General features: G+C 39.1%; 2 protein-coding genes and 1 long non-coding RNA gene across 4 annotated transcripts; 1 reads left to right on the forward strand and 2 right to left on the reverse strand.

Annotated features, from left to right (window-relative positions):
• Positions 1 to 3: 3 nt before the first annotated feature.
• On the reverse strand, positions 4 to 11251 carry gfm2 (GTP dependent ribosome recycling factor mitochondrial 2). Of its 2 annotated transcripts, XM_079660658.1 has the most exons (20): positions 10961 to 11251; positions 10786 to 10870; positions 7661 to 7706; positions 7471 to 7568; positions 7260 to 7385; positions 7084 to 7172; positions 6607 to 6695; positions 6456 to 6516; positions 5947 to 6138; positions 5197 to 5277; positions 4959 to 5107; positions 4215 to 4355; positions 3855 to 3954; positions 3574 to 3763; positions 3387 to 3463; positions 3067 to 3205; positions 1936 to 2109; positions 1711 to 1826; positions 870 to 1052; positions 4 to 336 (listed from the first exon to the last, which is right to left on the reverse strand). In XM_079660658.1, exons 1-20 carry the CDS (start codon positions 10967 to 10969, stop codon positions 208 to 210), a joined length of 2274 nt encoding a protein of 757 aa, XP_079516784.1. In that variant the 5' UTR covers positions 10970 to 11251; the 3' UTR covers positions 4 to 207. The 2 variants fall into 2 exon arrangements, with proteins under 2 accessions (XP_079516784.1, XP_079516785.1); XM_079660659.1 differs by lacking the exons at positions 10786 to 10870; positions 10961 to 11251 and adding an exon at positions 9899 to 10277.
• LOC307025788 lies at positions 9255 to 9904 on the reverse strand. Its single transcript, XR_013804272.1, has 2 exons — positions 9787 to 9904; positions 9255 to 9549 (listed from the first exon to the last, which is right to left on the reverse strand). It is a non-coding gene; the product is annotated as an uncharacterized lncRNA (long non-coding RNA).
• Positions 11252 to 11471: 220 nt separating the features above from the next.
• nsa2 (NSA2 ribosome biogenesis homolog) lies at positions 11472 to 15517 on the forward strand. Its single transcript, XM_079660663.1, has 6 exons — positions 11472 to 11631; positions 12507 to 12694; positions 12800 to 12950; positions 13064 to 13243; positions 13393 to 13585; positions 15232 to 15517. The coding sequence occupies exons 1-6, from the start codon at positions 11629 to 11631 to the stop codon at positions 15297 to 15299; spliced, it is 783 nt and encodes a 260-aa protein (XP_079516789.1). The 5' UTR covers positions 11472 to 11628; the 3' UTR covers positions 15300 to 15517.
• Positions 15518 to 16163: the final 646 nt, after the last annotated feature.

The following is a 16163-nucleotide window of genomic DNA, read 5'->3' on the forward strand; positions in this document are numbered from 1 at the left end:
AAATACTGTTTCTGTAAATGTATTTTGCATCCAGCTAACAACATGGAACATAATTACACCAATAGTTTCACACTCTTTCCTGCAGGGGGAATCCCCACAATAAATTACATTAGAATGATTTTTTTTGTTGTAAATCCTGGCCAAATATATGTGCCTCTGTTTCACACAGCCTTTGGTCCCGTTGGTGAAGAGGTGTTATTGTTGAGATCACAGCAGACCAGACACTCTCTTCAGGAGGGTGTTCTGGTCCTGGGGGTTCATCGCCTCGTAGGTGTCCAGCTCTAATGTGAAGGTGGCGTTGCCGGAGGTCACTGTTCGCAAGATGGTGGAATAGCCCTTAAAAAAGAAATATAAAAGTAAAGAGTCAGGCTTGGGGAGTACCAGATGTTCAGAGCCAGAAGTAGGATACCATTAAATGTATTTCAAATGTTACAGAAACCAATACATTTAGTAAGCAGGATTACAATTATTAAAAAGTCTCACACATTGACCTCAAATTAAATTGACGTGGTATCACACATGTTCCATTTTATGTATATATTTGCCAGTTTTACAAGACTTAAATAAATGTAGATTATACAGGACAAACTAGTAATTTAGCATGTTAGTTGTGATTTACTGTACAGTGGTACTACTGCTGTAAAAAAAAATTGAAAACACTAATATTATTTTGTCATTAGAGGATAACAGGATTTCCACAAATGGCTGCACTGTACTGTGAGGTTGTTCTCCTTGTGTTTCTTTATTTGTCTGTGGGACCGTGATATTGTATCTTTCGGGAGGAATAGGATTGTTTTTATGTAAGTATATATATCTATCACTTAGCAGCTAAAAGGTACAGACAAATGTTGATGTTCACGTCGTCTCACCATCATCTCAGCCAGAGGCACAGTGGCGAGCAGCACTTTGTCGTCATGGCGACTCTGGATGTCTCGGACGGTCCCTCGTCGTTGTGCTAGATCCCCCAGAACAGAGCTCAGGCGCTCCTCCTCCACGGTCACTTCCAGGGACATCACCGGCTCCAGAACCTGACCTCCTGCCAGCCTGAGAGCCTGAGGCACGGGAACAGAACGAGTCATCAAGCTCCTGATGTTCACAGGTATTACATGGAGGGACACACTGGAAACACTGCACTTCAAATTTCACTAAGGTGAATATATGGAAGACAAATCATAAAATTCTACATTTATTATTATATTTGAGGTTTTTGGATTACATTTCTACAACAAAAGTGCATGTTGCATTTTGCCACTGCGTGTTAACAGCTGAGCTATTTTTACTGTCAATAAATCTTAATTTAAAACCTGATATCTTTAAAGCATTGTCTAGTGGGCTGAGTAAATCTCAACTGTCAATGAGCCCTGTTTTCAGCTTTGTGCATTTGCCAGCTCATCCAAGAGGGTTTAAGATAATAAATGTAGTTAAGGGTAATTCATTTGAATTAAGGGTTTAAGGTTTAAGATTTTTAATTAGCTTATACATCAGGAGAATTTTCTCGTCACATATAGGAACATTTAATCCTTCAGTTTATCCTAGAAATTCTAATTCTGTAATTCATGTTATTGTTATAGAAAATATAATTAACTTAATCTACCAGATCATTCATGGAGTAAAAACGACAATATTTAAAGTATAAGTATCTCAACATTTTACTAGACGACAGTGCTTGTGTAAATGAAGTTTGTTACATCCCTCCCTGCCGATGAATACCTTGTGCACGCAGCGGGACACACAGGCGGACACCATGGCAGGGGACGTTCCCGGCTCCATGTGGACACTTTGGATCAGTGCAGACACTCCCTGTAAAGGATAACCTAGCAGAGGACCTGGAGGGGGAAGCAGGGATTGTAAATAAGTCATATTCATTAAGAAATGCAATCTTTCCTTCTGAAAGGGACGGACACTGCAGGAGAAATGAGATGTGTTCCATGGCACCTTGCAGATATGCGCTCTGTACTCCATTCTCCACGGCCTCCTTTATTTCAGTAGATAGCTTGGCCCCCAGTTCTTCTGTGAAAGCGAATTCACATGATGAGGAGTCCAGAGGGGTGACGGCCAGCTCCACGGTAACAACATGTCGCCTCTCCCCGATAGTACGATCCAGCGTTTCTGTGTTTAAAGATGAGCAGGGAATTCATACAAAGATCCTTATTGGGAAAAGTACAGTATGAATCTGTCAGGAGTTATGTACTCTCCTCAAATAAGCTAATGAAGCCATTATCAATCATGGTCTTTTTTTCATATTTCTGGACATACTATACTATGATTTTTTAGACATATTACTATGGCTTTTATTATGATTTTGTTTTACCTGCTATAATTTATTGTTTGTTTATTAAAATACATCGACATGCTATGTCGTATTTGATGATATATTTGACATACTATATACTGTAACTAACTTCCTTGATATTTTTGACATACTGTGTCGTTTTATTTTTCCATTGTGACTATTATCACAATTATTCGTTTTTTGTTGGTAAAGTTTAGGGTTTGATTGTTGAGGAATCTTTTGCCTTGTTGTTTTGGCATTTCTTACGTACAAAGTAAAGTCATTTCTATATTTTAAATATATTAAAATGTAATCTTTTTCATATTTTTGACATACTTTCCTATCGACTATACTATGTCTTTTTTCAAAAATGTTTGACATACTATACTAGGTTGTTTTTAATTATATTTACGACAATGTCTTTTTTTTCTGATATTTTTTACATACTATGAAAATGGTCAGCTATTTTTAATTAACAATTTTGTAATACTTAACAGTAGCTATTCAATTGAATTGATTATTGATATTGGTGCAAATGGATTGTTGGTAAATATCATAAAAATTAAGATGATTTATGTTGACATTAATGTCCTCCAGTTTCCTCTCTAAGAGCATCATAGCAACACCTCCCCTCCTGATGTTTTTTGCATATTTTCCATACACTATCCAATGTCTTCAAAACGTGCTTGTGTCTAACTGTTCAATGACAAAGCATGCATTTCAAACACACTTTTGTAAAGATGAAGATGTGCAAGGCTTGTTACGTGTTGCCCTGTGTGACAGCCCCTTTGTACCTGTGGTTGAGACCTCGTGGAGGATGGACTCTCTGTAGGCCACCTGCAGCGGCCCGAGGTGAGTCTCAATGCCGTACTCTCTTCTGATTCGATCATGGATGATCTCGATGTGCAGCTCTCCCATCCCACACAAAATAGTCTGAGGATGGAGACAATACGTTTACTAATTGTGGAAGATGCTCTCCACAGTACGTGAGGTTTCGGTTAGATATTGGACAGACAAGTTCACACGTATATCTGTCAATATCCAACCTTACTTTTAGGTTAGATATTCAACAGATATTGGTAGAAGCTGAGTGCTAATCCAGTGATTGCATTACCTGTCCAGAGTCTGGGTCCACCCTGACTTTAAGGCTAGGGTCCTCTCTCTGGAGGTTATTCAGTGCATTCTCAAGATCTTACAGGGGGGGGGGGAAACAAAGGAGGGTATTGATAACTGAATAATATTAATTGGTTATCATTAAAGCTTGATTGAACAGAGATCATCTTTTAATCAGTGTCTCGTACCAGCCTGTTTAGCCATGGTGGGCGGCTCGATGGTGCAGAAGAAGACGGGTTCAGGGACCTCTACCCCTGAAAGCACCACGCTGTCGTGTTCCCCGCGCTTCGCCCCTGTCCCGCTGTCATTATGGGCCCGGCGGGCGGCGGCAGCGGCTGCTGAAGACTTGGAAGAGACGATGGTGTCCCCGGTGACTGTCTGAAGTGAAAGTGGAAACATCAATTATTGTATTAAAGAGGAAAATCTTCAAAATAGCAAATAAAGATTATAATGTTGTAAAAATGTCTACCTGCTTCAGTCCTACAGTCAGAGCGATGTTTCCCGCCGTCATGGAGGGGATTTCTACATTCTGATCAGCAAACGGCACCATCAGCCGGCTAACCCTCTCACTATGAAAGGAAGGCAAACAGTTGTTATGGTCATCTTTGTTTTTATATTCATTCCAACTCTTCCTTGAACATTCCATCTCTAGTATTTTTGTTTGGGAAGTGTATTATTTTCTTTCTTCTTGATATTTAAATAAAAATGTGTATCTAATGTCTGTGTATATTCTTATGTCATTACTTCTTTCCTGTGTAGTTTCATCATATGCACAAATATAGAACTAGTCCACATTTGAACATATTATTATTGAAACTGCAGTACATACACGCTGTTCCTGTTGATGTTGTGGACAGCAGACTGTGGTTTCAGAGTACCAGAGTAAATCCTCAGAAACACCAGAGGGCCGCGCTGCTTATCATGGAGAACTTTGAAGGCCAGAGCACATAGGTCGTCTTTATACCACCGCCTGCAGAGGATATAGACAATAATCAACAAATGTACATCGGAAAATGATGTAAAAGACATGGAATATTCATTAAAAGGATAATTCCACTATTATTAGATTTTTTTGTAATTTATTTAATTATTTTGTGCAATTTTCTACACAGCTGTTACCTTATAATGAGTCAGTTTGGATGAGAAGTTGTGTTAAAGATCACTTACTTTAGCCTTGTTTTCAAATTAACTATTAAAAATGCTTATGAGAAATGTACATGTTAATCATCACTCACTTTCATTTGTTTATTTGACTTTCAAAATAAAACTTCCCTGACAACAGATGTCTCTTCGTTTCAATTGGATGAAACTCAGAAACAGTCAATATGATTCAATTAAAGCAAAACCGAAGCCTGCCTTTACCTAGTTGCAGCTCAGGACCATCACTTTTTGTGATAGCTGTGGAAGTGTTAACTTAATAGTCATTTTGTCAAAAATATAAATGCACCAAGAGGAAAAAAGGCAAAGAATAATATGTGTTAGAAAGCAGAACCTGGACACCAATAATGCTGGGATGGTCCTTTATGACAAGATTGTAGGTCTGAGTTATTGAAAGGTTAAAGGGTGCACTCACACCAGGTCGTGGTGCCGTTCATTGGGGGCGGGCAGGTAAGCAGTGATGGCATCTAGAAGAGGCTGAACACCTTTGTTCCTCAAAGAGCTCCCACAGAGTACCGGGACGCCTTTACGGGCCAGAGTCACCCGCCGCACGGCCTCCTGCAGCTGGGGACACATCAGCAAGGTTTACCCTGTATTCACAAGTAACAGTGGTACTTTAAAAGGCTGATGCTGTGGAACAATACAGCACTTACTTTGATTGAGGGAACTTCATCAAAGTTTTCACCAAAATCAGTCAGCAGTAAATCAGCAAACTCATCGTCCAGATCAGCAACCTGTGATTGAGAAATTGGAGATTTGACAAACTCTGGTGAGATTTTACAAATAATTAATAAATGACTTTTGGGTTATTTCCAATAACTTACATATTGTAGTTTAAATTAAAAAGCTGACTAAAATCTGTTAAATGATCACTCTCCTAACCTTATGTCCCACGAAACAATACTGTACTATTTCTTCCTGACTTTTTTTAAATATTCATATTAGATATCCAGATTTACTACAATTAGACCATAAACATAAGACATTTTAAGACATGCATTTCATTCAAATAGAAAAGTATTGATTTGATTTACATTCAATTTAAAAGCAGCAGATAATAATAATAATATTAATAGATTTATTTTGTTAGCGCTTTTACAGGTGCTCAAAGAGACTTTACAGATATAGTGAAAAGAAAAGAACAGGATACAGGAATACTCTTTGTAATATGTGGTCACACAAATAAAATACTGACCTATCAAACGTTAAACTGTCATATTGTTAGGTAGTAAGTTTGATAGATTTCTTTCTTTTACTGCTCTAGAAACACAGATTCCAATGGAGTGTATCTGCTTCAAATCAATGCTTTTATTGTTGTTTGGACTGTGGCTCCCTATATGTTTTTGTATTTGGATCACAATCAACAAGGTGTGGCCCCCTGTTCTAAATGTTCTGAAACATACCTGCTCGATTAAAGCCGTCCGGGCCTCGCTGACCTCCTGCAGGAGCTCTGGTTCCTCCGACTCGTCCAGAGGTGTGATTTCAAAGGTCCGACCATCTTCCTCATCTCTCATCGTTTTGTGTTTCCATATCAATTTCTGATTGGTCAACAAGTCCACCACACCGGAGAATTCTTTCCCGCTGCCGACAGGAATCTGGGAAACAGGAATTACATATTATTAACATGTTATGATACTTCACTTCATTTAAGAAGAAGATATTATACTTTGCTTCATTCATTTGATAAGTTTCTATAGTATGATTCCATAATAGGATTGTCACCACAACATAAAAAATAAGCACAAAAATTGCGATTTATTCTGATATTATGTATCTGCTACATTAAAGTGATGTACACATCAATCATTATAACTCATTACCGTGATAAGTATGATTCTTCAAATGGGGATTTCTGCATAATCAGAAAAAAGTCATTGTATGAGGTTTTTCAAATAAAGCTTCAAAGGCTTACTTGAAGGAGGACTGGATTGGCTTTCAACTTCTTTTTAATGCTCTCTATGGAAAAACTTAGGCTGTGTGAGAAATTGAAAGAAGATATCAACTGAAATCGTTATAAAACCTTTTTTTAAATGTGTTCATATTAGGACTGCTGAGTCACTCACCTTGCTGCGGGCTTATCCATCTTATTCAGGAAACAAACACAGGGCACGTGGTGCTTCTCTGCCTGCCTCCACACGGTCAGAGTCTGAGCCTGTTATCAAAGCAACAGAAGAAAATGTGTTCAGAGCAGGGCTGATGGTAAGGATTTATCATTGATGAATCCACCTATTTTATTTTTAATTAATTAGTTGTCAGATCAAAGAAAAAGGCAAAAAACTGTGAAAAATGTCCATCCTAGATTCTCAAAGATGATGTCTTTAAATGTCCTGTTTTGTGAGTCAAACCCCAAAGATATTTGCCTTCATATGATTTTAAAAAGTAGGTAATCATCATATTTAAGAGGCTGAAACAGCATTTCATGTGACTTTATTTAAAAATAGCTGTAACAATTAATATCAAAATACTTTCCAACTGGTTGACTAATCGTAGCGGTTCTGGTTCAGATTTCACCAAATTATAAATAGGGCTTGAGGGCTCACCTCAACCCCGGCAGAAGCATCAAACACTGCAACAGCTCCATCGAGAACACGAAGAGCCCGCTCTACCTCCAGAGTGAAGTCTACATGTCCTGTAATCACACACACAATCATATTTGAGTGGCTGCCATTCTCATTTCCATTGGAGTGTTTCATTCTCACATAAACACTTTTTCTACCTGGTGTATCTATGAGGTTTATTCTATGAGTTTTCCATTCAAATGTGACAGCTGCCGACTGTATGGTGATGCCACGCTCCCTTTCCTGAGCCATGAAATCTGTGACTGTATCCCCGTCATCCACATCTGGAAAAAACAAGCAGCAGAAATGTAAAAGAAAGATGGAAACAATCAGGTACGAAATCCACACTTTTGTAGACATCATACTCACCTCCTAGCGCTCTCGTATAGCCAGAGTAATAGAGCATCCTTTCTGTGGTCGTTGTTTTTCCTGCGTCAATGTGAGCCATAATGCCAATGTTTCGGATTCTGCAGATATGGATGAGCAAGTTAACAAAGAGCCCAAACACAGCTGAGTCTAAAGAGCATTTAAAGGTTTAAAGCAGAATTAAATAACCTACTTGGATACATCAGGGTTGACCACAGCCCGCAGCGATTTGACGTCATCTATCACAACATAAAGCACAGCTATGAGGATGGGCCTGAATCAGCAAAGTGTTAATATTGAAGTGAAATGCCACACGAAGCTTAAGGCAAGTTCAACCAGGAAGACCGTCTTTACTCATTCATTCACATATTCACATCTTACTACTCTCTCCCCTCTCAATCAGTGATCGGGGTAAACTCCCCAGCTAAACCAATCACTTCACTCTATTCCCACAAGCCTATCATAGCACTCTGCTAAACCTTTAAATCTGCTCTCTCCCCTCTGATAGCTGTCATTTCAGGTTACTCCACGCAACCCTCCTCCACTTTCACCCCCCGTCCCTCCGAATCCAGGGTCAAGATAAACCACTCCTCTTCAGACAATGCTCCACCACCACCAGTGTCTAGATCCGGGGGGGGTTTATCGGCTCGGTTCTCCCCTCCCGAGTGATGCTCCCACACAACGGGGGTCTAATCACCAAACACCATTTAACTCATCTGTGTATTCCTGGCAATAAATATATATTGTATTATATCACAAAACTTGTCTCTCCTGATTCTGATTAAATTACTCTGGAACTCCCTACCACTACACATCCGACAGTCTGATTCCATAACAACATTCAAAACCCAACTCAAAACCCACCTGTTCAAACTGGCATTTTCTTTATAAACTGTACCCTGTGTCCTTTTGTGTCCTTCTATAGTCCATTTCCTGTTGTTTGTCTTGTCTTACCCCGGCTGATATTTCACTAAATCCACTGTTTTAATTGTTCCCTATATTGCCCCTATGCCCTGTAAGGTGTCCTTGGGTGTTTTGAAAGGTGCCCCCCAAAATAAAATGTATTATTATTATTATCAAAATGAAGGTTGTGTTCCTCTATGTATTGTGAAAGTCCCCTACTTTTAAGATAAATAAACTATTCATAAACAAATAATACCCTGGCATTTAGTGACCATATCTGTCGGGCAAGTAATAAAGCGAATGGTATCCTAGCAATGATCCGCAGATCATACACTTATTTGGACTCTGACGTAGTATGTAGTTTATACATCTCTCTTGTACGGCCACTCCTGGAGTATGGGAATGTCGCTTGGTCCCCCATGTACAAAAAGGATGCTGAGCTCATCGAGAAAATACAGAGAAGGGCAACGAAGCTGGTTCCAGAACTAAAGGACCTACAATATCAAAAACGACTGCAAAGTCTTAAAATCCCGAGTATGTATTATAGAAGGGCGAGGGGAGATATGATCGAAGTTTTCAAATACCTCCTCAACATCTACAAAACATCATGCCCACTACAACGGGATTATAACACCAGGATTCACGGACACTGCCTCAAGTTGAAGAAACAGTACTCAAGACTGGCTATCCGCCGCAACTTTTTCAGCCTGCGTGTGGTTGACTTGTGGAATGATCTGTCAGAAAGCGTTGTCACATCCAAGACGGTTAGCTGTCTCAAATCCCGCCTCGACCATTACTGGTCAAACATCACCTTCAGTGTTTCCCCTAGGTTTACAGCCTTGGCAGGGTGCTGCTCGGGTACCCCGAATTTTTTTTCGGGGCACCCGAATTCTTTTTATCCTCTGGAGCAGAGAGAGGAGCTGTGGATTATTGTTATTGATATCGTACAGTAACAAAGTATTTGTACATTAAAAAGTAATACAGTACAGTGTTACACTGTAGTGTACTTTTATTAAAACTGTATTCCCTTCTTATCATGTTGTCTACACTTCTTCCTTTCATTGATACATTTAAATCACCTAACTACAGCATATAACATACCTGCTGCAACCCTGTGCTGCTGCTGCTTCTCTCTGCCTCATCCTCTATTGCTGGAGGCAGCTCCACCTCATCTGATCTCTGATATGAAAGCAATCGTGTTATGATCATATTGAGCTATTGGTGTGAATCTAACATTAAACAAGCAGTCTGCTTGTCATACATTGCTGACGATACAGTTTAAGTGGAAATTTGTTGAGTCACTGCCGCTAAATGCCGGTAGCATCAAGCTAGCAAATCATGCATTAGCCTCACATCAACAGGTGTAGACAGAACATCCAATTATCCTGAGCTAATTTACTGAATAAACCAACTCACATCTCCTGTCTTTTTTTTCCACCCAACTCATTAGATTATTCTTCTGCTGGCGTTTCATTGTTGTTTTCTGTCAAATTCAATACTGTAGTTCAAAACCGCGGTACCTGCTCACCTGAGCTATTTTTAGAATGCACACGCTACGTTCGTTGTCGCGTTCGCGCGCGTCCACCTGGCCAGGCTGTTTGTGTCCTTCTCCCGTGACGATAACGGCTTGCTAAACGAATTTGAAACTGGGGGGGGACACAAACGGGCAGAAAGCAGAGCTGTTGTTCTCCTTCTTTCCTCCGCTCTTGTCTCTGATTGTGAGTGTGTGCATTCGCGTGTGTGTGTGTGGGGGGGGGAGCGGAGGGAGAATGTGAATACGCAAGGCAGTGGACACTGAAACATGCACATTGGATAAATAACATAGGCGTTTAGTTTATTTAATAAAAGAGCACATGTTCAATGTGAAACGTGACCGTAGATAGATTACTTCAGTTGCAATTTGGTGCTATATATATATATTTTTTTAAATAATAAAAAAAAAAATGTAAAAAAAAAAAAAAAAAAAAAAACACCTTGAATTTCAGGCAGGGCGTAGGGCTCCGTTGGCAGGGCGCAGCGCCCCGCCAAGACAATGGTAGGGGAAACACTGACCTTCACTTTGGACTATGTGACTGTTGCCAGCATCCATAGTAAATAAAGTATCAGTGATCTACTTATTTATTTATGAGCGACTAAAAGGCCTTAGGCCTATTAAAGCCATATCCTATTGATTGAAATAAACTAGTTTTTTTATATATAGGTGGTTATCACAGGACAGCGTAAATCTAAAAACAATAAATATATAATGGAACAAAAAACACCCAATGATGTATAAAAGAGATAACACATCATACACATTAATGTAGGACTAATAAGACTCCAAAAACCTGTACATCACTAGCTTTTCTGCATACTGAATAATTTTACCAACATTTTACTTTCGATAGGTGACGCTTTATTTGTATTTAAACGTACCTGGAAGAATTCTGTAGTGTCTTCGTACATGACAGCTCACTCTACATCTGCAGCACTGGAGCCCAGCAGTTAATACAAACCTTCCCTGTGAATTAAAATAAGCTTGTCTTGAAGTCAACAGGATATTAGGAATATTTATTACAGAAAGCACTTAGTTTGACGTATTATATCTTACCCAAATCATCCTGTTAAATGTCCCACAGGCTTTAATGTCTTATTTTATCTTCCAAGGTCTTTCCACATAATGTGTGTTAGTTTTGGACGAACCATAGTGGAGTGACACTCACTAACACAACAGTAACAACAGGTCGATACGTATGGCTATAAACAGTACATTAATACAAAAATATATCCCACTCTCAAGCATTAAATTGTGCTACAAAAACCATAATCTGTTATCAAATGTCACGATTTCATAAGGTACGGCTTGAAAATACATCCCTAGAAACAAGCGTGATTATTCCCGGTTACAGCTGGTTCCGTCACTATATTTATGTCTTTATTTAAAAAAGTGTAACGCAGTACTAGCTGTTATATGTAATTTGTATCTTTAATAAAGAATGACTGATCTATCAAGTGCTTACAAGTTTTTTTATCTAATTATATATTTATTTATCGTCTTTAACACGGTCAAGTGACACAGTAAGAAATGGAAAACGTTCACTTTAGACGAACGGACAAACCGTTTCCTCCGTATGACGTACTTCCTCTAAGTATCGGCTACGGGGAAAACAACATCGAAACGATCCCAGCCTTAAGCGAAAACACAAAAATACTCGCGTCTTTACCGACTGGCACCACCTGCAAAGTATTCCCCGAAAGACTTAACACCACCAACACAAAATGGTATGAAAACAACCGTTTTTTTATTGCACAGTAGTTATTTTATCAGTCATTTTAACAGGTTAGCATATCGTGCTAGCGGTTAGCACCAGTTCACATGTGGCTTGGTGACGTGCTGCTCTGACCTGGTGTTGTTTATATTGTTAATATTACAATTATGAGGCTGCTACATACAAAGATGCAGTTGAAGTAACGATTGTATGAGCATGCACTTGTTTATGTTGTGAATCTTTTTGAGGGATCTTTAGTCTTGGTTGTCCTTGCGATGTTAATAGTAACGCAAATGCTTTGAAGTTGAAATGTATTGGGAATGGCCATTGCGTTTTTATCGAGTGTAGACCTAATTTATAATTGAATAATAGGTCATTTTGCAATTTAAATGAACGTGTAATATTCTAAAGTGCTACTCTGGCTTAATTGTTTCTGTTCGCTTTTTTTGTATTTACACGATTAAACGTGGAATTGTTAGATTTACGGCTGCAAGTAACATATTTTAATAATTGATCGGCGTGCCAAATGTATGATTACCTGGAGCCCGAAATGACGTCTTAAAATTGATATTTTACCACCATAAACCCAAACCCAAATGTAATCAATTTGCAATTATATATAATGGAGAGAACCAGACATAGTTTGATATATGTGCTAAAAAATGACGGGAAAGGTCAATGCATTTTAAATAGATATACTTAGTTCGCTTTAAAAAGATCATTGATATATGGAAATGAGCCACTTTCCGAATAATGAAAGCCTATACAAATGAATGCAGCGCCCCATGTAAGAGACAATGCTGGAGTAATGTGTTTTTTACTCATAACTGAGCACTGTAGATTTCTGCTCCAAGCCTTTGCATTTATCCTTTTTCTTTTCTTTTTTAGCCCCAGAACGAGCACATTGAGTTACATCGCAAGCGGCATGGCCGCCGCTTGGACCACGATGAAAGGAAAAGGAAGAAGGAGAGCCGTGAGGCCCATACGCGTTCCCACAAAGCCAGGACGCTGATTGGATTGAAGGCCAAACTGTACAACAAGCAGAGACATTCAGAGAAGATCCAGATGAAGAAGACGTGAGTTTAATTTTTTTTTTTTGTATATGCTGGCTCTCTTAAAAAACAAACCATGAAAACTATGCCAAATGAGCAGCTAAACAATTCTGAATTGTATTTTTGCAGCCTCAAAATGCATGAACAGAGGAGAACCAAGCAGAAGAACGACGATAAGACCCCAGAGGGAGCAGTGCCAGCCTACCTGCTGGACCGAGAGGGACAGTCCCGAGCAAAGGTCCTCTCCAACATGATCAAACAGAAGAGGAAAGAGAAGGCTGTAAGTACCACATCACATCTGTATGTCTGCAGTCCCTGTATCAGAATGTGTTAACATTGGGATATGTTGTAATTGGTTTCTAATCACAAATATCTGGTGTATGTTTTCTGCAGGGCAAATGGGAGGTGCCCCTGCCAAAGGTGCGTGCCCAGGGAGAGACAGAAGTACTTAAAGTCATCAAGACTGGAAAGAGACAAAAGAAAGCCTGGAAGAGAATGGTCACCAAAGTTTGCTTTGTCGGAGACGGCTTCACCCGTAAACCCCCCAAATATGAGCGTTTCATCAGACCCATGGTAAGATCGCAGTGTCATTGGAATTGTTTTATTGCTTTTTACTTTAACTAACACACACAACTCTTTGCTAACATGAGTTCAGGCTTCAATGTCTGTTTTAATTACGTTCCTAACTCCTAAATAACATATTTCTCTTGAATCTACTTTAGGGTTTGCGTTTTAAGAAAGCTCACGTCACACATCCAGAGCTGAAAGCCACATTCTGCCTTCCCATCCTGGGAGTGAAGAAGAACCCCTCCTCCCCCCTCTACACCGCCCTGGGAGTCATCACAAAAGGAACAGTGGTGGAGGTCAATGTCAGCGAGCTGGGCCTGGTTACACAAGGAGGAAAGGTTATCTGGGGTGAGTGCTCCTCTTCGGGCATCTGTGAATCCCTTGGTGTACTTCATGTGTTTCTGCATAGTGGCTGCAGATAAGATTAGGCTACGCTAGTATTAGTGCTGGGGGGAAACGATTATTTTGAAAACGATTAATCGTGCGATTATTTTATCGATTAGTCGACTAATCTAACGATTATTTTTCTGTTGTTCGATTAATAAAAAACATAAGGTATCTCAAATAAATACCCAAAAATTCTTAATAATATAGTTTTGTTTTTTTTGCACAGCAAAATAAGAAATATAGAATAAAATTATACAAAATAAAAAGGCCAGCCTGTTTACTCTTACAGTCCAACAAAAAATCTCTTCTTTACAAAATTACAAAAGATAAAAAATGTAGTGCAAAAACAAACACTGCCGTGCACAGTACAGAAATTCATGACAACTGCGCACCAGCTTACGTGCAGCCCTGGCCTGGACACTGCTTGGCTCCGTTAGTTGACATACATTGATACTATAAGCTGACTAACGTTAGTCTAATGTTTTGTTTGACTCGTAAACGAACACAACACGAGTTAGCTCTCTGTGCAGTTTGTTCGTTCCGGGTTAGTAGCGGCTAGATAGCGGTGTTCTGCAGACGTAAACTAGGTACCATTCCAGCCAACATTAAATGCTGACAAACGTTATCTAACACAGAGGTTCCCAAACTTTCCATTTTTATTTTGTAATCATCTCGCGACCCCCCCCCCCACTTTGGGAACCCCTGATCTAACACACAGCTGGCGCCGCTAGCTAGGTAGCTAACATTAACTACTAACCAACCAAGCACGAACAAACCGCACAGAGAGCTATAAGATAGTTAGCACTACCGAAGTGCACAGAACTCAAGCTGCACAACACACTACACAAATGTGGAATTAATTTAGCCAAAGTTAGTACTTACTTATCATTGTTCCCTCCAAGAGAGACAAGGGGGTGGCTCCGCTTTAAATGCTCCAACATCGCTGTTGTGCTAGTGTGGTATGCCAACTCCATTTGGCAAAGACTGCAAATAACAATGCCTTTGCGTTTTGGACTAAATTTAAAGTATTCCCTTTTGAAGACCTAAGGCGAGATGTTTTTGTTTGGGGGCTTTTTGCAGGGCTTCGTGCGCAATGCTGTGAGGAGGAGGTGGTAGCCGTTTCACTCTCCATAGTGTTTAAAGTGCGATTGCGAACTGCTTGTTCTTGTTTTGGGTGACCCACGTGTGTGTGGCGATGCGTAGACGAGGAAATATGTCGTCGACGATATTTCGCTTCAGCACTAGCTAATATTATAAGTATTAAACTATTTGTAGATTTAAATTCTAGCAGCCATGTAGGTTTCTTTCAGACTTCAAAAGATTTTTAAAAATCCAAAGTGTTGTAAAAACCAAACGTCAACATTAATTGAAAAAACAGAGATATCATGTGCAAAAACATGTTTTTATTTACGTTTTATCGAAACAAAACTTAAAAAGAAGCGTCAAATCTTTAAAAAATAAAAATAAAAAAGCCCTAATGTAATGGCATGTTCTACGGTAATATGTCTATTAACTATCTTAACAATAATAATAATAATTAAAAAAACACTTTGTAAACAAAAGACGTGTGATTGTGCTCTAACCGATATATGTATTTTCCTTCCCAGGTAAATATGCCCAGGTGACAAATAACCCAGAGAACGACGGCTGCATTAATGCGGTCCTGCTGGTATAAGACTGGACCTTTATACAGACTCTGCCTGGTAGCTCTGAACACAAGAGAGGAATGTTGATAACAACAAACACGCCCAGGCAACAAGCTTTGAGTTCACATCACGGGCGGACGGGGAGATGCTGATGCTGCGCCTGGCAACACAACAATTTTTGTAACAGAAGAAGAAAATGGGGTGATACTGTGTTAAATGTGACATAAATAAATGTTATGTGATCATATTTCTTCTCTTTGATTTCTTGTTCAATTTTCCATATAAGCTCATTTCTAAGCGAGCTATTGTCCCCTGAAAATTTGAAACATTCCCATGCTAATATCCTAAAAGTTAGGATAAATGTTTAATAAAGAAGGCATACAAAAAAGCCGGGCTCATGGTGAAGGGCTAACGTGTGCTTACAAGATTTGAAAAGTACTTGTGATTTTGAATAAAGTGCTTGAAATAGTTATTTAAATACTTCAAGATTCAATTGCTGATCTGACTGAATAGTTTGCTATTTAGATTTGTAATATAACAAGTTTACAATGTCTGTCCAAAATGCATCACTTGATCTGGTTTTTAAAAGAAGAGGACTACTTTTCTTAAAAATACTTGGGCAGTTGTAGCTGCTCCTGAAAGTCCAATGCATAGAATATGAGCCATTTACTGACGTTTCTAAAACAGAAGACAGATTTAGTTGAGACTTTGCAAGAATAATATATGGATTGAGTTCAGTAAACATTGGGTATGTCTTAAAGTGTTCCTTAATATTTTCCAGCCATAACTGTAGTCAACTAATCTGCTTAAAGACATTGGTAAAGTTCCTAGAATATAATGAACTCTGCTTCACAAGAGCAGACAGCAAACAAGGTGGTGAGTGTTAAATGTAT

This window comes from Notothenia rossii (genome assembly GCF_949606895.1).
Source record: "Notothenia rossii genome assembly, chromosome: 11".
NCBI classification, from domain to species: domain Eukaryota; kingdom Metazoa; phylum Chordata; class Actinopteri; order Perciformes; family Nototheniidae; genus Notothenia; species Notothenia rossii.